Source organism: Crotalus tigris, unplaced genomic scaffold (assembly GCF_016545835.1).
Source record: "Crotalus tigris isolate CLP2741 ecotype Arizona unplaced genomic scaffold, ASM1654583v1 scf7180000018371.15429387391:27106975, whole genome shotgun sequence".
Lineage (NCBI taxonomy): Eukaryota > Metazoa > Chordata > Lepidosauria > Squamata > Viperidae > Crotalus > Crotalus tigris.
In genome coordinates, this window is record NW_024096970.1 from 20,015,668 (window position 1) to 20,038,052 (window position 22,385).

At 36.8% G+C, this 22,385-nt stretch overlaps 1 protein-coding gene across 4 annotated transcripts in view; it reads right to left on the reverse strand.

Moving 5' to 3' along the window:
• ESRRB (estrogen related receptor beta) overlaps positions 1-22,385 on the reverse strand; it is a 102,846-nt gene that overhangs the window by 38,654 nt on the left and 41,807 nt on the right. For 3 of the 4 annotated variants that reach the window (XM_039351654.1, XM_039351657.1, XM_039351655.1), the window contains one exon: positions 12,023-12,432. In XM_039351654.1, the coding sequence (XP_039207588.1) occupies positions 12,023-12,432 (410 nt within the window). Of the gene's footprint in view, positions 1-12,022; positions 12,433-19,647; positions 19,945-22,385 lie in introns of those variants that run through there. The other variant, XM_039351656.1, reaches the window with a different exon arrangement.

Here is a 22,385-nt window from a genome sequence, read left to right on the forward strand (position 1 = left end):
TGGCATTGTGGTTTGTATTCTGCAATTTTATATTAAGCTTATATTAAAAGAAAATAAATTTCTTTCCCATCCTTACTCTTATCTGAGGAAAAACCTACAAAAGCAGATGATGTATTCAACACAAGCAAGCAATTCCAGGACAAGATAAACTATTGTCTTCAAATATTTAACAAAGTGCTCTGCTCTGTTGTTATTTTATTTTTACCCCATCACAAAGTCTGTCAATTTCTTTTATGAGTCCTGGGCTGTCTGCCAGAAGAAAAGAGCTACTCACACCACCTTGCAATTTCTGTAAGTGCCTTGTGATAAAGTGATGAGATTAACTCATCAGGATTCCAGTAGCCTTCTTCTACCTGGAAGTCATGCTGTCACTTCAGTCACTGTGGACTAGGGGCAATCTGGCAGACAATGATGGAAAGAGCTCCAAGATATCCTCAGCAACTAGAGGAGGAAGCAATGCATGCCAATGAGCAAGAAAAGATGCATGGATATTTGCAGGCTTACACTTGTCCGTGAGAATATGCTCTCTGAAAGTGAGTTATTCCACTGTACCACATCTAACTGAATCAAACGAACATTTGCCAACAATGCTTGAGGATCCACAGAATGAAAGTGGAACCTAATCTAGGAAGAAGCTCTGAACTTTTTCAGATACAGAAAAAGATAGGAATGTGTGACATTAGCCTTCCTAGGTTGTGGTACAATTACATAAGGCTCTTGAACTGAAAAATATGTGCCCAAAGCCCAGATTTCTGGATAAACAAAGTCAAATGTGTACCTTGACACACTACAGCCTCCAGAATTTTGGTAAACAAGGTAGGCAATCTCATGTAATAACTAGAGGTACCTTCTAGGACCCACTATAGACCTTATTCTATTCTGCTTTTCCTTTCTCCTATCTCACCTCAGGTCAGACAGCTGGGACTATCTACTATTTTTATATTACTAAAGTAATATAAAATAGTACTTTCTACTATTTTTATATTACAGTCCCTTTGGATATCAAAAGGTTTGATACAAATGCTGAAAATAAATAAATTGTTCCTATCCCACAACTAAAGTCTGTCATTTTTATCTCCCACGATTTTCTCAAATATAAATATAAGAAGATTACCATATGACCATTGTAATGTATTAGTTCCTTCTGATTATAGAACGTCATTGCATGTTATTAGGGACCATCTCCAATTCAAAATCCTTCATGGAAATCCTTAGAGACAGCCCCAATAGGCAGTTTCCACATGCTTCTTTATTTTTATAAATCGTTTCCAAATGGTTTAACCAACTAGAATGCATCAAACAAGGAAATTTCATCAGATCAGTTTTTAGAAACTAGTTATTTAATAGTATTTATGCATAATCTCCAAATGGATTATACTCTTGGGGGTTTCCAAGATTTCATTCATAAGATATTCTATTCCTCTGAAGTAATGATCTATTCTTCCAAATGGCCCACAGGAATCATAGGATTGAGATAAACAGCCTCAATGAGAATAATGAGAAACAATATATGCTCCATTATTGCTCAAAACTCTACTCAAACAAATGCCATATGCCCATGAATCTTGAAGAACTGTCCTTCCAAATAACTTCAAGGATTCCTGGTGACCATTTATGAGGACTGCAACATATTACTTCTCATTCTTTCAAGGAAAAGCACAGTTCACAACCACCTAAAACGCATCATAATATTGCAGTCAATAGATAAATCTGCCAGAAAATGTACCAACAATGGAGGACTTATCATGTTGGGAGCTACACCTGCACTAGCAGTAAAGCTATTACAGTAGTACAATCACAATGGATTAATGACAAATTAAGAATGTTTTGTTCTATTCCTTAGACTTTGATTTAAAAGCCCTTACTCAATTGGGATTGAATAGTACATGGCTGCTGTTACACTAATGTACAGATATTTCTAGTGTAATTCAGAAACTATTACTTGAAAGTAGTTGTTCATTAAGTTCAGGAGGAATTTCCATTATTTGATAGACATTACTACCTCAATTCAAGATTAATACATCTATCATTTGTATCCAGTTTTGAAAAAGCAATAAGTACTAAGATTAAATGTAAACCTTCAGACTATCTGGTGCTCTTATCTTACAGGTTTATTAAAGTAATAATTGAAAGCATGGGAATCCACTGTGAACATCTTCTCGGAAGTTGCTTTGTCTAAAATCACTTTCACAACAAAATGCTGACCTTTGATGCACAATAACAGGCAAAACTAAGTGATAAAGGTGTCATGGGCTCTTAAAAAAATCTATGCACAATTGTGTATAACAAAACATGATTATGCTCTTATTTTAAATGGGAAAAGTGGCTGTGTTAATCAAAATTCTTCATTAGAACTTTTCCATCCCTTTTAAGAAGCTACATGAGGGTAAAATTTGTTATTGGAGCAGTTGCCTTGGGAGGAGTTAAACTTTTCTGCTCTACTAACCTGGTTTAAACTTTTATACTCCAAACACCACTATGCAATAGGAAAAAGAGAAACAAGGAAAAAGTATATGTTTGCAATTGTAATTGCTTTCCTGCTGGTTAATAGCATTGTCAAAAGGAAGGATTTAGATCATGGAAATGGAGCAAGGGGGCATCAAAAGAATCTGCATCTGCTTATCAAGTAAATAGACAGTCAGAAGAACCAAACAAAAACTGTCTGCTTTGGCACGCAACAAATTAGGCAATTGATTATAATTAAAACTTTCTCATTAATCTCCTATTGCTCTCACTCAAGGATGGAGGGCCAGTTATGAGACTTGTTCCAACGTAGCTAATAGCTTTCAAAGAAAAGGATATGAGTTGAGAAAATCTGGATGATCATCATCCGTCAAAAATATCATGTCTACAACTGATTATTTTTAAAGCCCCATGTGGTTCATAGGCAGCTAGGTGGGAAGCCATAAGGATTAGTCCTGGGCCTGGCACTCTCTGACATTTTTATTCATGACTTGGAGAAAAAGGTGAAGAGAACGTTGGTCCAATTTTCAGGTGAAAGAAAACTAGGTGGAATAGCATACATCGTTGAAGGCAAAATTCAGCATGCTATTCCTCTGCTACAGAAGTCAGCTTACAAGGTTTGATAATAATATGTATGAAAGAGATATTTGATTTCAACTTGATCTAAACATTATTAGGTGCAAATGCAAATTTAGATTGCATCAACAGAAATATAAGTTCTATATAAATGGCAGAAAGTAATAATTCTAGATTACCAAGCATTGATCAGTCACTTTCCTCAGTTCTGAGCACTACATTCTAGAATTTATGCAAATTGGAACAATTACAAAGCACAGCCATGTGGATAATCAGAAGATTATAAACCAAATCCTATGAGATGAGGTTAAGAGAACTGCTATGTTTGTCCACTCCTGGGTGGAGATATAATAACACTTTCCAAATGCCAGAAAGAATGCCGCAGAGAAAAAAGTATTACCCCACGGTGCAGGACATGGAATAACAGATGCCGCTACAGAGAGGCAGATTTTGATTTAATATTAGGAGAATAACAAAGTGGCTGAAGATTGGGAAAGGTCAATGTTATGCAATGTCATAACAAGGAAACTTAAGAATACAGTATAATATTGCACATTTGTATGCAAACAATATAACTTCTTATAATTTCACATGCTAGCAAAATAATACTTAGGATCATTCATCACAATTTAAAGTCCTACATGGAAAAGAGATGCCAGATATTCAAAGAAAAGGCTGGAGAACCCAAGATATATTTTTTATTATTTTTATTTTTAATCAACAAAACAAAACAAAGCAAAACATAACACGCATACACACACAATATATACTCCTCTCCCTTTTTTTTACAGCGATTGCGTAACAGTAATCTATTATTTACATTTCCCCCCTTATTCTTCTTTAGAATATTTGTCCTTATTGCCCCGTTATTTCTTATTTACATTTTTCTTCCTTCATGTTCTACTTCTTATTAAGAATAATTCATATTATTATTATTATACATTATTATACACATATTTTACTTTTGACCTTTCCATATTTATTCTCCTCTATTATTTCTAGTCTCCAACCAAACATACCATTTGTTTCATGTTATATAATACTCTGTGTCTTCCTTTTCTTTTATCTCTTTTGTTAATTTGTCCATCTCAGCACAGTCCAGGATTTTTCTTATTACTTCTTCCTCTGATGGTATATTTTCATTTTTCCAACACTGTGCATATGCTATTCTTGCCGCCGTTATTATATGTAAAATTAAGTACCATATTTCTTTACTATATTTTCTGTTTAAAATACCCAACAAAAAGATCTCTGGTTTCCAGTCTATGTAGAACCCAAGATATTATTGGGGATGCATGCAGTATAATCGAGAAAGCCAAAAAATACCAAAAAGAAGTCATGACATAATTAATTCATGGTAGATAGAAAGGCCTCTCATTGTGTTGATCACATCAAACTGAAATGTGCTCAGAAAAATGGGAATCTCAGAAAATCTTATTGTCCTTGTGAGAAACTTATTTACAGGTCAGGAATGACAATATGAACAGAACATGGTGAAACAGACCGGCTTGAGGATGGCAAATGCCTTATTTATTTAATCTATATGCCAACTATATATTAAGGGAAGGTGGATGGGAAAAACCTGACCATGGTTTTAAAATCAGAGGAAGAAACATTAGTAACTTGCAGAATGCTGATGACACTACTCTGATAGCCAAAAGTGCAAAGGATCTGCAAGCCCTAGTAATAAAAGTGAAGGAGCACAGTGGAAAACATGGGACTAAAATTAAATAAAATGAAGACCCAGACTAATGACAATAGGTAGAACAACAAGCCTTAGAACTGATAATGAAGATACAAAAAATGTGGACACCTTCTACCTTTTAGGATTAACCAAAAATAGTAAAAGGAATAAGCAACCAAGAAATATACTGCAGGCTAGCACTTAGTAGATCAGCCATGAAGACATTTGGGAAGATATTCAAATGCCCCGATGTGTCTATACCAGTGGTGGCAAACCTATGGCACGCGTGTCAGAGGCGGCACTCAGAGCCCTCCCTGTGGGCACGCACGCCATGCCCCTGAGATGGCAACCGTCCCTCTTCAACCAGCTGCCCACTAACTCGCTGAGGTCCCATGTGGCCAGATGCATCCCAGCATAGCTGGTTTCCCTCCCCCTTGTCCCATCCCTCCTGGTCTCGCATGCACTCCTTTTCCCTGGCATAACCCATTGCATTGCCTCCTCAGCTGTCAGCTGGCCGTCCAGCTCAGAGGCAACTTCTCTGATGGTGGTAGGCTGCGAAGCCCCAGAGTGTGCCAGTCAAGGGGCCGGCAGGCGGTGGCTGCTGACAGACACTGTCGGCCTCATGCACTCGTTGGCCTCTGTGTGCGGGGGCCATCAGGCAGCAGCCACCCTGGCTCCTGCCTCACCTTGCCCTGAGACAATGGCGCCCCTGCCCTGCCTTGCCTTACCCTGTAGGACAGTGGTTCTCAACCCTTATAATGCCGTGACCCCATAATACAGTTCCCCATCTTGTGGTGACCCCCAACCACTTATACATCACTGGGTGCCAGGGGCGTGGCCAAAGAAAAGGGGGAAAAAATGGTGGACAGCCTTGTTTGGCGACCCCCGTGAAATGGTCATTCGACCCCAAATAGGGTCCCGACCCACAGGCTGAGAACCACTGCTGTAGGACAAACTTCCTGCCCACCACCCTACCTGCCAGAGACCCCCTGGATCTCCCCCAACCCTTCCCGGCCCCCACAGGCATCCCTCCTCATGAGCAACATGGAGGTGACCACGCCCACCTTGGCCACACCTACCCAGTCTGCCATGACCACCACAGCCATGCCCACCCAGTGGGCCACGCCCACCTGGCACCCGGCGATAAATAAGTGGGTTTTGGGTTGCAGTTTGGGCACTCGGTCTCTAAAAGGTTTGCCATCACTGGTTTATACCCACAAAGATGAGAAATGTGCAACCATGGTATTCTCTGTGATGCTATGGAAGAAGAAGGTGGACTTTGAAGAACCAGGATAAGAAGAACATTGGCATCTTTGAACTTTGGTGTTAGAGAAGATCTCTGAAAATACTATGGATAATCAAGAAAAGAAATAAATAGATTATTGAACAAAATCAACTCAGAGTTGTCACTCAAGGGACAAGTGACCATGTTCAAATTATCCTACTTCAGACACATTATGTGAAGACAATTTTCTGGAAAAGGCTCCAATACTGGAGAAAAAATGAAAGGAAAGAGAAGAGAATGAGCAAGCAGCAAGGTGGATGGATTCAGTTTTAGTGGCAGTGACTGCAACATTGGAAGACCCAAAATATCAGGCTAGTGGCATACATTATCTTCATAAAAGAAATTACCTTTATGATCACAACTTGATGGAATATAATCAAGAAAATATATAACTTCTTTTTAAAAAGAGATTTATAAATGTGTATTTGGGAAGAAAAGACATTTAAAGATGCATATTTGGGGGAAAATAGATTCAAAAATATATACTGATGTAGAACTTTTTTATGAATTGTTAGCAGATATGGAAAATAATGGATTTATGAATAAACATGCAAACATAACATTGATTAGAAATAAACCGATCCATCAAATTTTAGAGAAAGATAATTATCCAACTGTTTTTTGATAGTTTAGTATTTCAATATTAAAGGCCTCTAAACAAATGTAAGAGAAGATTGTGAAAAAAAGTAACAATTTCTTATATATGTTGACATTTTCTTTTGTTAAACTCTGAACATTAATAACTTTGTTTTCAGGTTCCAATATTCATGCATATGTTTTAAACCAGGGGTCCCCATCCCCTGGGCCGTCAGGCAGCCTATTTGAAACTGGACCACGTAAATAGCGGGCACTTGCATGTGTGTGCGCAGCTCCATTTACATGAATGGTGGCCCTTTACAAAATGCAAAATACTCTTATTTTAGACTCTTGTCGGTTTTGCAAAACTATAGATAAGGGGCATGTTATAATACATTGAGTCTAGATAAAATTCAGGTTAGTGTAGCAGTTAAGGCATCAGGTTAGAAACCAAGAGACTCAGAGTTCTGGTCTTGCTTTAGACATCAAACCAGCTGGGTGACCTTGGGCCAGTCACTCTTTCTCAGCCTTAGGAAGTAGGCAATGGCAAATCATTTCTGAAATCCTGCCAAGAAAACAGCAGGGACTTGTCCAAACAGCCACCAGGAGTCAACACTAATTCGAAGGGACAAAAAAAAAAAGTCTGTATGTACAATATTGATATGCACACTTATTGAAAAATGAAGCAGATATACTTTTGTAGTTTGAAATGTATTGATTAGAAAACTGACAGAATAGCAGATTAATGACTTCAGTTTACCACATTATATTACTATAATAAGGTCAATAAAATGCAGCGATTTTTGCAGCAAGGCCATTCTCTGAATTGAAGATTTAAGCTTTATAGCACTTTTCAGGTACATGCCTTTATACCTTTTTATAATTTTTCTTTTGATGTAAGATCAATATTCTTCCTATATTATAGAAGGGAAACTAAGTGTGATCTGTACAAGTCAGCTCAGCTGGAACAAATTCAGTGTTTTTCTGTTGGATTATATTTTACAGGTTTGATGTGTGCATAAGAATAAAAAGCAGATAGAAAGTCAAGCAAAATGTCATATTTCTTCAACATATGGTTTTCACTAGTGATTAGTTACTGCTGACAGTTTCAACATCAATAGGATATAAAGAAAATAAATCCGTCCATTTAAGAGATTTAGTACAATAATTGCATTACGTGATATAATTAAAAATGATTACCATCATTTTCCATTAAGAAAAAAGAAGTGGCATTTGAATGTCTAATTATTTATCTGGATCTAAGAATAACTGTTTGCAATAATTCCTAGGCAGCTGACCAATACTTAACTTACTGCAATGTTTACAGAAAGGTTAAAAACAATCAAGATGGCAAGCCTGTAAAGGACTAAGTTTGTAAACTTCTGGTTTTGCATCGCAGCAAGACGGACGCAGGAAGGCAGGGCTCTGCCTTCCATGCCTGATTTTGCCCTGCTGGGGGCCCTAAAATGGGCCTAAAGTCACCCCGAAGAGGCGATGAACAAAGAGGGGTGTCTTGTCGATCATGGAAAGATGGCAGTCTTTCAGTTTGATCTGAGAAAAGCCCTCCAAACCAGCAGGGGAAAGACTGGCTACATTCCTGTGGCCAGCCATCAGCTGCTGACAACCAAAGAAGAAAAGCACCAATTAACACATTGTAAACAGCGTGTTTGGAACTGGGTGAGAATACTGATCCTTTCTTTACTATTTTACAATTTAATTTCCTGGGAAACACTCTCAAAAAGCTGAAAACCTCCAAATGTAAACGGAAGCAGTGTTTTAATTTTTATGGGGGACAGAAATACATAATATTGAAATGGAAGTAACATAAAGTTACAGTTTTGATAAATTTGAGAACTGAGATACTTGTTAAGATTTGCTTTTTGGAAAAAAACACATCAAGGTGAAATATAAGAAATCAATCCTTTGTCTTAAGAGTGGAAAATAGACTTTAAATGACATCTAGTGGTGGATTTTAGTACCGCACTATAACTAACTTCCTGGCTGCTTGGTGACTCCCAACTTAAGAGAGAACAGCTGGCAATAAAGGAAAATATTTTGGCATACTTATCACTTTGACCTTTTGGGACTATAAATACCTACTGATCTTGGACTTTTAATCTCAAGAGCTTGTGGGAGAAAAAGAAAAAATTGAACTTTGAATAGGTCTGGCTGGGAGAGACTTTTGAGCTGTTTTCAGGGAGGCTGAACATTTCGAACACTTTGAACATTGTGGATTACAATCATGCCTGACTGATAATTTTTGGATGCCTGAGACAAAGGATCACTATAAAATATTGCTTTTGGGAATGGACCTGTATTCTGGAACCTATTGGATTACAAAGGCTATATATAAAGACCAGAAAACTAGAGGAAACTTTGTTCTACTCTTACTGAAATTGGTGATATTAGAGGATCTCTAGGAATGATGCCTCATGAAAAAAGGAAGGAAGGAAATATACTCTATGCTACAACTAGTTCACCAAACAATTGTTGCATACAAAGAGGACATTAAAAAATCATAATGAGACTTAAAAATAATCTAGATAATATAAATGAGCCAATCTCCAAATTAAATCTACAACTAGAAAGTTCCTAGACAACAACCACAAAATATGAACAAATAAACCAGAAATCAGAAGATGAAGCAGAGGAAATGGACCTAGAGACAGAAGAGATAAAAGAAGGGAAATATAAACTACCATATACAAATAAAATACTGCAAGACTTACCCATATCAATGAAAATGCAAAAGACCTTTTACCCCTTAAGTCTGCAAAATACACCTAATGACAGGGTTTTAAAAAAGAGAATATAGAGCTGTCGGGGAAATGTTACAACTTGGGAGACAAAAAATTAAAAGAGAAATTGAGGGAGAAGGAAAGTGGGAGTTACTTAAGGAATATAAATGGGCGGAATTCCCCCAAAAAACACCCTATCTAAATTGTCTTCCTCATGCCAAGTAATTTTCGCAAAAATAGAAAGAAAATTCCTGGGCAATTCAATTGCCTTGGCTTGGAAAGCTACTTGGCAAAGAAAGAAAGTGAGAGTTAGATTTAAAAAATAGAAGATTTGATTTATTAGAGGGGGCATTATATGTTTAAATACTTGTTTGAATACGATTAAAAGAAAGGACGACCCTTAGATATAATTAGACTTTAGAATGAAAGATATGATTTAGAATTAAAATAGCATTTTTTGATATGCGAAATATGAAAATAAGAGGAGGATGGGTATGAATAAATTTTTAGCAATATATAAATGTAATTAATATTGAGAAAATCATAACTGACAAAAATATTTCAAATATTGATGGGAAATCAAACTTTAACAAGAGCACAAAAAACAGGAGATTGATTTAGGAATTGATATTATTGTTATTTGTATAATATTAGTAAAATATGAGGAAGATGTTTATATCTAACTTTGTATACATCAACCGTACCAAGAATTGTAACTGTGTAATGAGAGGAAAATGGAAAAAATATGGGGAAGAAAGGAGAATCAGGGAAAAAATACTGGATTGTGCAGTACTGAATAGATTTATATTGAAGAAGTTAATGTTAAATATGTGAACCCAGACAACATGTTGTTTACTAAGCACTAATGATTGTAATTCTTAAAAATTAATAAAACATTTTTTAAAAAAGGAATAAGTTTGTGGCCTTGAGGAAAGAGAAGGAAAGATTCTGTCTTGGAAACAATCAGACAAGAAGGGCAGGAGAGTGCAATCACTTTAATGGTTACAGAAAGAATCTGAGGCAGGGCCTGCCCTAATGGATCAGGCAGTTAAAACTGGTAGGTGGGAAGTTTGTACTTACAAGCTCAATGTCAATCTCTCCAGGAAAAGAACTAGAGCAGCTCTAGTCCTTTATTGTATGGCTACATTAACAGAATCTTTCTGCCCCTTTTGCCTGATTAGTTCCCTAGGCAGCATCTCACCTTCTTTTTCCTCAAGACCACTAATGCATTCCATTACATGCGATCAAAACTTTGCCCTTTTTTTTGCATTCATTGCAACACAATTAAAAGAGGATAGAGTTTTGTGGCTGTCATCTTCACATTTTTGATTCCCTCCTCCAGAATGCTCATTACATTTTACTCTTGAAATGTCAATATTAATCTGCAAAAATATTACCAATTTCTTGGCTTGGTACAAGCTTCATAGCTCAAAAATATGTTGGTAGTTTAATACCATAAAAAGTGTATTCATTTTCAAAAGTAGAAAATGTTATTAGTAGTCTAAGAATGTTTCTCTCTTTTTTAGAGAAGCAACAATAACTGAATGAACGAGTGCTTGAATCTGCAGGATGAAAACCTAATTCAACTCTCACATTGATAAGAAGAGAGTTAAACATCTATTTCCGAGGGAGAAACATTTAGCAACATCTTTGAAACTCAGTAGATTTGTATTTGAGCTATGGTGGAACAGTGGTTAGAATGCAATATTGCAGGCTGACTCTGCTGACTGCCAGGAGTTCAATCCACAGTGGCTCAAGGGTGACTCAGCCTTCCATCCTTCTGAGATCAGTAAAATGAGGACCCAGATTGTTGGGGGCAATATGCTGATTCTGTAAACCACTTAGAGAGGGCTGTAAAGGACTATGAAGCAGTATATAAGTCTAAGTGCTATTGCTATTGCTATGAACTAACATCCCCAAACATGTTGGCTGGAGAATTCTGGGAGTTGAGGTTCACAAGCCTTTGCCCAACTGGACACCTCAAAATTGGCAAATTCTACATACTTCTAAAGCCCAATAGCTTAGAGAGTTCTCTACATCCCATTCTGGAAGGTGCTGCACCATCTCAATTGGCTGAATACATCTTTCACGCACAAAAACAGACAGTTCTTCTGCTCTGACAGAGTAGAGCTACTCTTGTATTACTTCCAAATTTTGTAATGCTTTTACTTCCATTTCTGATTCTCACCCTTAATGTTTTGAATGGGATGTAACACAGATCTCTTTAACTCAGTATTTTATAACCGCCAGGGTTCTTTTTCCAATTATAGCTATGGCTCAAACTACTTTAACTGTGAAAATAACTTTTTTTAAAAACACACATTAGATTATGTGAATGAGGAAGCAAGCATAGAAATCATATAATCTGACTTACTCAAGAGTTGCAAAAACTAAAATAATATTGAAAGCCAGGATTTAGAAAATTCACTTAGGGTTTTGTGTCAAATTATAGGATGACAAGAAACAAGTTGCTAAGATTAGTAAAAGATATTGACTATTAAACCTTTATTGTGACCCTATGCTGTCTAAATTCACATTGTTAAGTTGCTCACTTTTCAGCTCTAATCTCTCCTGAATATTCAAAATATTTAGCCATTATCAGTTCCAAGATAAAACCTTATAATGAATTCTGTCGGTCAACCAACAAAACAGTATTTGAAATAACCATTTCATTTGCCTTTGCTCTCACCGGCCTCCTACCTTGAATTGTTCGTTTGAAGAAGGCTTTGCATGCTTCACAAGAGGCCACTCCATAGTGATATCCAGATGCAATGTCCCCACACACCAGACATAGCCTTTTCGGGATGGCATTGAGCATATATTCACATTTAGTGGGTGAATCTTCCATAATAGCACTGGTACAGTCGTCATATCGCTTGCGGCAAGGCCCACCACCAATCCCTGCACTGCCGAACATGGGTGGTGAGTCCAGGCCATTAGAATGGGCACCTATAGCGATGCCATAACCACCACTGGCATCAGATGAGCCACTAGGACTGTGATGGCTAATGGCGTCAATTCCAGAGGATGGACTGGATGGCTCCGTCTTGATGAAAGATCCACAGCTGGAGGTCAAGTGCCGCTCATCCGTGGACATTCTGCCTAGTAGCCTGTGGGTTGCAAGAACAGAAAAGAAACCCATTAGCTGAGGGAAACATCCTACCTAGTTCAGACAGATCCCATTCTGGCTACTGAATAATGCAATCACTACCAGCACTACTTTTCCAATAAAGCCCAGATAACTTGTGTTAAATCTATGGAATGGGGAACAAAAATGGAATCAGTTACACTTGTAAGTTGAGCAGCAATGTATATTAGATTTATAAATAAATACATTTTAAATACAAAAAAACTGAGGCACTGAATTTTAATTTAATTTCCTTAAATTTCCTCAACCAATATATAACCAAAATGTAGTTAGCCCTCAAGATTTGCAATACTGCAATTTATAGAATGTTCCTCTAAAAACAAATATTTGTTAAAAAGAACAATATTGAACTGGGAAAAAATGGCTTGAAAAAATTAATTGTGCTAAATAATAAAAGCATGCTAAACGCACATGAACATTTGTGTGGAAAACAATAATAATAATCACAAATTAATATGGAAATATGATAGAAAAATATCCGTAAAACTAAAAGAGGGGAAATTAACAGGTACATTTGACTTCGGCTTTTTGAATGATGTAAGATAGTTCTAGGGGGGAAAAAATGCATCCTTAACTATAACACCAAACAAATGAGTTTCTAACCAAGGCATCACATAATTTTTTTTTTCAGTTTCTTCTCAATTAATCCCTTTCTATGTTTTGACAATACTACAAAATGATCCCAGATATTTATTCTTTTCTTCTGTTACATCTTTTTAGAAATACTATGCACATATAACCAGGAAAAAAAGCTGGTAAATTTTTAAGGACAGAGCAGACACAACATCAGATGTGTGGCTTTAGGAAGTGGTTGCATGGGACTTAGACAGTGATGACTTTAGCTTTTGCCCATATTCAGCAAACATCCCTGACATCACTGTGGTACATATACTGCAACAAGATTTGAGATTTCTGCTAGCTGCATCCATCTTTGTAAGTTCCATAGGAATCATTTTCTGGCTAATTAGCATGATTAGTGCTTTAAGAGTTTCATCCCAATTTTTAAAAGCCAGAGCAATGAATCATCATCACACTAGTCCTGCATGCAGATAATTTTTACGAAAGCATATTGGAAAGCCAATCAGAAGCCTCTTTCCAATTTTTTGAAGTTCTGATTATAGTTAAGAATGGAAACAAAACAAATGCACAGGTCTTCTCCACAACGGAGGCATAGATGCAGTGTTTAGGGGCTTATTTTAAAAAGGGGGAAATGATAGGAGATTACAAAATAAAGAATACTGAGGCGAGAATTAATAGGGGAAAGTATACCCCTCCGTTGGAACACTAAAATCCATGCAGTGGCTCACTATATGACGTACATTCAGGGCAGACAAAATTCCATGAGGCTGATACAGAAGACAAGGAAAAGAAGATGATTTTCTCAGTTTTGCTGACCTTCCATCACCCTGTCAATTCCATCAGTTGGTTTTATAATAATGTAATTTATCTATTGATCTTTTTTTTTTCCTCTCCCCATCCACTTTTTTCTTTTATATGAGGTTTTTCAGATGGTAACTTTATACAGAGATACTTCTTTCTATTTTTCACTTCTAAAAAATAATTGTCCAGTAAACTCTTCTAAGAGCCCTTTTCACTGAAGACTGGAATAAAAACCCCATTAAATAAGGGAATAAAGAAAATGGAGGAACCCATACAAAATGAACCTATTGAATTCGTTTTCCTGAAATGCTGTGGTCCCTGGATGAGGGACCACAGCATTTACAATTTATCAAGAATTATTAGACTAAATATAAACATATAAATAGCTAAATAAAACCTCCATGTTCAGAAGAAGTATTACTGTAAAAATGGATGCAAGAGACCAATAACAATGGAGACCCTTTGTCTTCTTACAGTGCATCCTGATGCATGATAAATAATCCTTGTAAAGCTCTTATACTTTCATGTCCATCCTGCAAGGTTCATATTCCATATACCCATCATTCTAATAAAACTGCCAGTTTTTTTTCAAAGTGAAACACCATCCCATATTTGCTCTTTTGCTGGACCCACGTAAAATGAATGTAAGTATAAGGAAGTCACATAAAATCCAATATCATTCAGTAAGACAAGGATGACAGGTCTTTTTATCCAAGGTTACATCCACAACGAAACAGCATTTTGCTTGGGACTGTTTATTTAAGCAAAGATGTTAAATTACAGAGATTTTGATCCAGCTCTCCTAGTAACCGATGAAGGCATCTCCTTAGCTATTTCTGGTCTGATGGAATAGGTTTACAAAATCTAAGCATGATACTTTTCATCCTTCCTTTCTCTTCTTTCTTTCCCTTAAATGTTTTCATGGCTGTTCTCTGGATCCCCTCTAAACTGTCTCAGGAACAGGGATGTACCTAGGCAAGAATACCAAAACTGAAATACAGATGGATTACTCAGGGGAAAAGAGAGTCTGCTTCCTAAATATGATGTATGAACTATTACTTATATAGTTGTCCCACCACTTGCTTACTAAGACTCTTATCAGGTTGCATACTGATATCATTTCTATCCCCTCAGATTTCTCTAGCACAGCATATTAGCCACTTTGCAATCTATTAGCTGTTGCAATACTTCCTGCTACTTTCAAACTCAAGGCTACTGGCGGAACTTCTAGGCGGCCCTAAAAGCTTCTTGGGCACAAACGTCTCCTTCCCTAGTGCGACAAACACAAGGTGCTCCTGAGACACCCAGGAGAACTCAACCCAGAGAATCACTAGTTGGTTGGGAAATCATGTGACTCCAATGCAGATGCAGTTATGTGCGTGAAACTTTGGATTCTAAATGCATCTCTTTAACATTCTGTCTCCATCTGGAGTTTCCTTCTTCCCCAAGCCCACCTGTATATTTCCATCACTGAGTATTTCCTCTTAAAAGCAGGAAATGTTATCTGTAGGTTTAGTTTACATCAAGGCGGCAAAAGGATGGATTTACCATCTTAAAAGGTTTAGTATGCAAATGCAGCCTGGAATTTTTTAAAATGAATAAATGTAAATGACACATTTTATACTGGCTGTCAGCATTAACTGAAAACACAACCAAATGAGTTAATTCTATTTTATTGTAGGGTTATATTAACAGAATCTTGCAAGTCCGAGAGTACAATTTTCCTCCCATCTCCTTTACTCCCAAGAAATTAGGGAGGGTCCTTTCTGAGCCTCTTGCTCACCCATTGTCCAGCTAGGGAATATGCTACTTCTTATCTGACCATTCCCTGTGCAGGAATTCTGGACCCAATCTCCCAAAGTCGTTTCCATATATCATTACACTGTTTCCAGCAGTTAAGAAATAAAATGCTCTTACCAAAATACAATTTTATCTTTTAAAATTCTTTGAATCCTGTATTTATTTTATCTTATCCTACTTCATTTTGGCATATGTTTTGTAGCCTACTTCATTTTTTTTAAGTTTTACTGTCTCTTGTTTTTGTATTTATTCAGCTTGAGTCAAAGGAAAGGAATAGAGAGGGTTACCTAACTTGAGTAATGGTGTATTGCAACATTAGTAACAAAAAGTTTCAGTAAACCTTTTAAGAGAACTAATTTGATATATTAAGGCACATACTAGAAACTGAGAGACTTTGAGTTTATTCCCACTTCAGGCATGAAGCCAGCTGCATAACGTTGAACCAGTCACTCTCTCAATCCTAAAAAGGACACAGCGGCAAACACCTTCTGAAAAGGTGTCTGAAAAACTTGCCAATAAAACTGTAGGGACCTGTCTGGTCAGTTGACAAGAGCCAAAACAGACTTGAAGATATCAAACCCTCCTCACACACACACCCCAAAACCCACAACCCCCCTTTTAAAAATAAAATATAACTCCCTGAATAATTTATAAGGAAAGCTTTCTGTTTCAAAGAAGGGGTTCCTGGAGCTTCACATTAAACTTTTTCCATGCAAAAGGCAGATCTGCTCTAATACTACAGAAAGTAGCAAGTTGAATGGGACATCTTGGCTCACCTAGCTCACAATATTATCTATGCTGCTCAGTGTAGAAGAGGCAGAGAACTAGCAGAAAAAAAATTATATGGAAAAAATATAAATAATGCTAGTAATTATTAAGTTATACTCCCATATCTGATTTCTTTTTAAAAAGACTTGTCCTAAATAGATTGAGGATAATAATGGACATTTGTAAATTCCCTTGAGAAAGTGACTAAAAAGCAATAGGCAGGATTAATCGAAAGAAGACTTTCACAGGAAGACGGCATTTGCATCTCTCTGTGCTTATGATGAGATGCATACAGCGGTTTAGAGGGAGGGGATATGATATTAATTGGCAAATTGGATTTGCTTGGAGAGTTCACTAATGAAACACTGGGAAGCTGGCGATTTTAGATCTTCTCATTTTAGCTCCCTCTGGGGATGAGCTGCATAGAAGATGATGAAGTGATTTTGAATCTCTGGGATAATCTTAGTCTTGGATAGCTGGGCATGTGATATTGTGGAATCAATAAATTAGGATTTCCTGTCTCAGGTTGATTCACGGGATGAGTTTTATGGTTTTAGAGTCCAAAGGGAAAGCAAAAATGAATTTGCATCCCAAATTAATTAGCGGTATACTCAACTGAGCCATGCACATTGATAGTTTCTAGGTCTAAATATAGTTGCTGCAGCTTTTTTGATGCTGCAGCTGACAGTGCTAATGAATTAAAGCAGGAATGTAACTTCAAGGGGATTCGGATTGGTTGGACTGATATATTTTGATTTCCAGGTTTGCATATTAAAAATAAGACAGCATATTACATATTGGATGTTGAAAAAAAATCTTAAATAAAATTTAGAACTTTTTCGCCATCTGTATTTTGATTATCTGCCATGTTCATCATCACAATTTCCAGAGCCAAAGCTGACTGCAAACAGAATATGCACACAAACTGCCTCAAAGTTGAGGTCCAAAATTAAGATTGCCCTAAAAATCAACAGGTTTTATAAAATGGTACTGACTGGATATCTTACATCCAATAGCATACCTAGAAATATTATTTATTAGAAAAGCCTCCCTCTTCTGAGACTAGAACCCCCTTTTAAAGCATTTGTGGAATTTTAACGAAAGTTTAACAAACTGCTCACAAGCTTCTCAGTTGTCTGCCATCTATGGGCTAGAGGTTGACCACTCCTGCTTTTAAAATACACTTTTGATTCTGAGGAATGAATCAAATACACTCCTTTGTACTGTGGATCAAACAACATAATATTCAACTTACATTACATATTTGTGCCATTAAAGCTTATGCATTTAGGTATTCTTCAGAGATGCATTGTTAAAAGCAAGGAAAACACAGGATAACAGATTTATAAATAAAGAAATTTTATATCCATAGTTGGGTTAAAACAGCTGAATTCTTTAAAAAAAAAATCCAGTGTTTTCACATATTCATATGTATGTTATAGTACCAGAAACTAGCCAATAGTAGGGAGTATAGTATTTTTGGAAATTATATACAAGTCATCCTTTACATATGACCACAACTGGGATCACAATTTCCATTGCTAAGCCAGGTAGTTGCTAAATTAGCAATGCCTGATTTTACAACCATTTTTTGCCATGGTTGTTAAGCCAATCAGTGCAGTTGTTAAGCAAATCCAGCTTCCCCAGTGACTTTCCTTGTTGGGAGCTGACTGTGAAGGCCACAAATGGCAATCATATGACAATCGTACTGCAATTGTCATAAATACATGGTGGTTGCCAAGCACCATGTACTTGGCAACCACCATGTACAGTGAATTTTGATCATGTGATTGATGGGAATGCTGCAATGGTTGTAAGTGTGAGGGCTGATTGTAAGTCACTTTTTCAGTGCTGTTGTAACTTTGAACAGTTGCTAAACGAATGTTGTAAATCAAGGACTACCTGCACTTCAGCACTTTCTGTAGAGCAGGCCTTTAATAGAGGTGAGAATCCTGTGGCTACAGCATTCCACAAAGTTCTTGAGATCCCCGTTGACATTCCTATATGCCCTTCTAACATGGTTCTCAAGAGATATTTTGGTTTCGGTAGTTTCCCATCATTCTAAGATAATAAAATCTTAGCGTAAATCCTCAGATAGGAATATCCTGCTTTAAACATTTCTCCGTACATATGAGTTGTGCCTTCCACACACATTTTGCTATTCTTGGTCTGTCAAAGAATATTAACTATATTCTTTAGGCACAAAAACAATTGCCCATCCAAACAGCAAGTTATGTGGGTGAAAAGAACTGGAAATAATGCTTCTATCATATAAGAGCTAAACTTTACCAGGCATTTTAGCACTTTTTAGATCCAGAAAGTGTAAAATACGACTACATAAAATGCTAATAAATGTCATAGTATACAAGCTGATAATAGCAACTGCTGTAATATAAAGAAAGAAAACAAAAAATAAACTAATTAAAACAAAAATACTAAAACCTAAAAACAATGCTGTGAGATGTAAAATCAGAAAACAGTTTCTCAGAAGGAAATATTCATTCTCAGAAGGAAATATTCAGTGTGTGATCAGATTAAAAATCCCACTGGAGAATTTATTGGATTTATATGACATCCATATAAATATTTCAGCAGTTTCTACATTCAAAGATAGAATAAAATCCCATGTCATCCCAACATCAAAAAAATATGATGTAAAAATAATATACAAAGTAACATGGCACAAAGATGATGTGCACTAAGCATATGAGAAACCAACATGCAAACTACACTGTTTCGGTATAAAGGCATGCTCCGAAGGAGCAGTATTCATTTGGGAACATGTAGCTACTTCTTGTTGGTATTTTCCCATCATAATTTCATGCAGGAAAATATGGCAATATAAACACAATTACCAAAAAGATAAACAGGAGGTATTTAATCCACTGGACATTTTATAAAATATTTATAGAGGTGCTAGGTAATTTACATGATTTAGTTTATTTGTTTTATTTATTTATTTATTGGCCACCCATCTTAACACAGGGTAACTCTGGATGGCTTACAATTATAAAAATCAGTCTGTCTGTCTGTCTGTCTATCTATCTATCTATCAAAATATAAATAAGTGATTAAAAACTGATAAAGATAATACAACTTATAGTAAACACAAAAAATTAGCAGCATTAATATAGACATAACACAGAGAGATAAATTATTAGATAAATTTAGATCTAAATAGTAGATCAATGATACAATTAATGTAAAATATGTCTAAAAGCTAAAATACCTTGATTCTTTTTTCAAAAGTGAACAAGATGGAACAGAAATATACATCGATATACATTTCAAAACCAGGAGCTACCAGAACCAGAAAGCAGCAGGAAATTCTCTTGTCATCACCTGGATCTCAGAATGACAAAATACTTGGGTAAGAGGAGCCTACACTGTAGTAGATGAACTTGGTATTAGGGGAGATACAATTGGAAAGCATTCCATCAGAGATCCAGAATCTTGCAGTTTAATATAGTTTTAAAAGGTAACCTGAACTGGGACTGAAAATAATTGGAAGGAGTGTAGGTGACAGATTTGCATAATAGGATTGCAAAATCAGGTCTATTCAGATTGACTTCCATCTGGACCAGGCACCTGTTCTATGAATGCCAGAAATAAATAGCCATGACAATCAGAAACTGAGCAGATAAGTGGTCCTTATTGAGCATTTTGTTCCATAAGTTATTTAAAATCACAAAAGCCCTTGCAACCGATTTATTTCCAGTGACAAGTTATCCTAATTGTTTCCCCCACATGGAGACTGTCACTGTTAATTTAAATCTTATTCAGAAATGAACTGACAATTACACATTGTAAAATCTTCAAATATTATTCTCCTTTCAAATAGAAAAATGTATCCTGCTCACATGTTAACATAGCACTTTTGCCACAGTAGCCAAATCTAGTAAAATAGGGAGAAGCTAGATCAGGGGTAGGCAACCTTGGCTCTTTTATGACTCGTGGATTTCAACTCCCAGAATTCCTGAGCCAGCCTGGCTCAGGAATTCTGGGAGTAGAAGTCCACGATTCATAAAAGAGCCAAGGTTGCCTACCCCTGAGCTAGATGGAAGATAGAGTGCAGCACCATGGACAGCATCATGGACAGTTCTAACTGCATTCATTGAAATCTACAATACTGTACAGGACAGGCTGATCAAATCTTGAGGTGAATTTTGGGAACTGTAACTTCTCTCAGAATTTAATTTTATATAAATTGATGGGGGACAGGTTAAGAAAAACTGTATCAAATAAATGTCCCCATACAAATAAGAAAAGTGGTTTTTTTTGTTCCACTTTTAGAGGTTACCTCTCTTTGCTTAAAACTCAATTAATTGATTATGCATTATTGACAAAAAGGCCAATTGTTTAATTGCTTTGTATCAAATTTGCTTTACTGCAAATAAAATTATCAATAGCTGTTGAAGTCTATAATCAAAGCATTTGCTTAGAAATGTCCTACTGATTATATTCTATAATGAAAAATGTGACTAAACTACATTGCTTTGTCATTACTCTTTTATTCCATATTGTTAGCTTCCCTCTATTTAAAAAAATAAGGAGATTAAATCTTAGTATATCCTAAATTAGGCTGCAATCCTGCCAAAGTACTATTGAATTGTGTTAGATTTACTATTGAATACATATGGATAGGATAGCTTATATGTGCTTAATTAATATCATTAAGAATGAAAAAGCTCCTTTATCTACCTAAACCAGACATGTCAAACACAAGGCCTGGGGGGCCGGATGCGGCCCGTGAAGTGGTTTCATGTGGCCCACGAAGCCATCCTGGAAACAGTGAGGGAATGGCCCCCGCTTCCTTGGCCCTAGTGGTGGCCATCTATGCTGAAACGCATTCAGTCTTAGCTCCACAAGGCCATCTAGAAACAGCGAGGAACCAGCCCCTGCCGCGTCAGCCCTGCTCCCTGGGTGCATGCTGGGAAGGTGTCAGTCTTTGTGAGTAATGAAGGAATGGACCATGCCTTGGTGCTTATCCCAGTCCCACCCCCTTCTGCCAGAGACCCTCAGATCTGTCCCACTCCTGCCCAGGTCTCCACAGGCACCCTTGACGCAAACAATGTAGAGCTGGCCATGCCCACCCAGTAGGTCACACCCACTCACTACTGGGTGTGACCCAGTAGGACACACCCACTCCATCCATGCCCACCCAGTAGGCCGCACCCACCCTGGCCACACCCACCTGGCCCCCCAAGGGCAACCGCAATGCTGATGCGGCCCTCAATGAAATTGAGTTTGACACCCCTGACCTAAACTGTACTTTAAATTGCCACCTTCAATGCAATAATTCCTTAAGAGAATTTCTTTAAAAAGAATAATATACTTATCTATATAAGTAGCCCTCGATTTATGACCACAATAGAGCCCAAAATTTCTGTTGCTAAGTGAAACAGTTGTTAAGTGAATTATGTCCCATTTTACAATCTATCTGGCCATACTTGTTAAGTTAATCATTGCAGTTGTTAAGTTAGTAACAAGGCGGTTAAGTAAATCTGGCTTCCCTGTTGACTTTGCTTGTCAGAAGGTTGCAAAACATGACCCTGGGACACAGCAACGGTCATAAATATGAACCAGTTTCCAAGCGTCTGAATTTTGGTCACATGATCATAGAGATGCTGCAACGGTCATAAGTGTGAAAAATGGTCATAAGTCTCTTTTTTCATTGCTGTTGTAATTTTGAACTGTTGTAAATGAACTTGTATTCATAAGCAAATGAAGATATAAATATTCACATCATACATTTTGAATTTTAAACATTTTACATGCATCTATTCATATATTCAGGAAAAAATATAAGGATTTTATGTGCTTAAAAGATAGGGCCGTATATATTATCCCACAAGGGTTCCTTCTGTATATTTCAATCCCAATTCTACCAAATGGGTTTGCTTGTAAATTAATAAAAATCTGAGATTGGGAATCTCCATAAACAGGAATCTCTCTTCAGTAATCTTA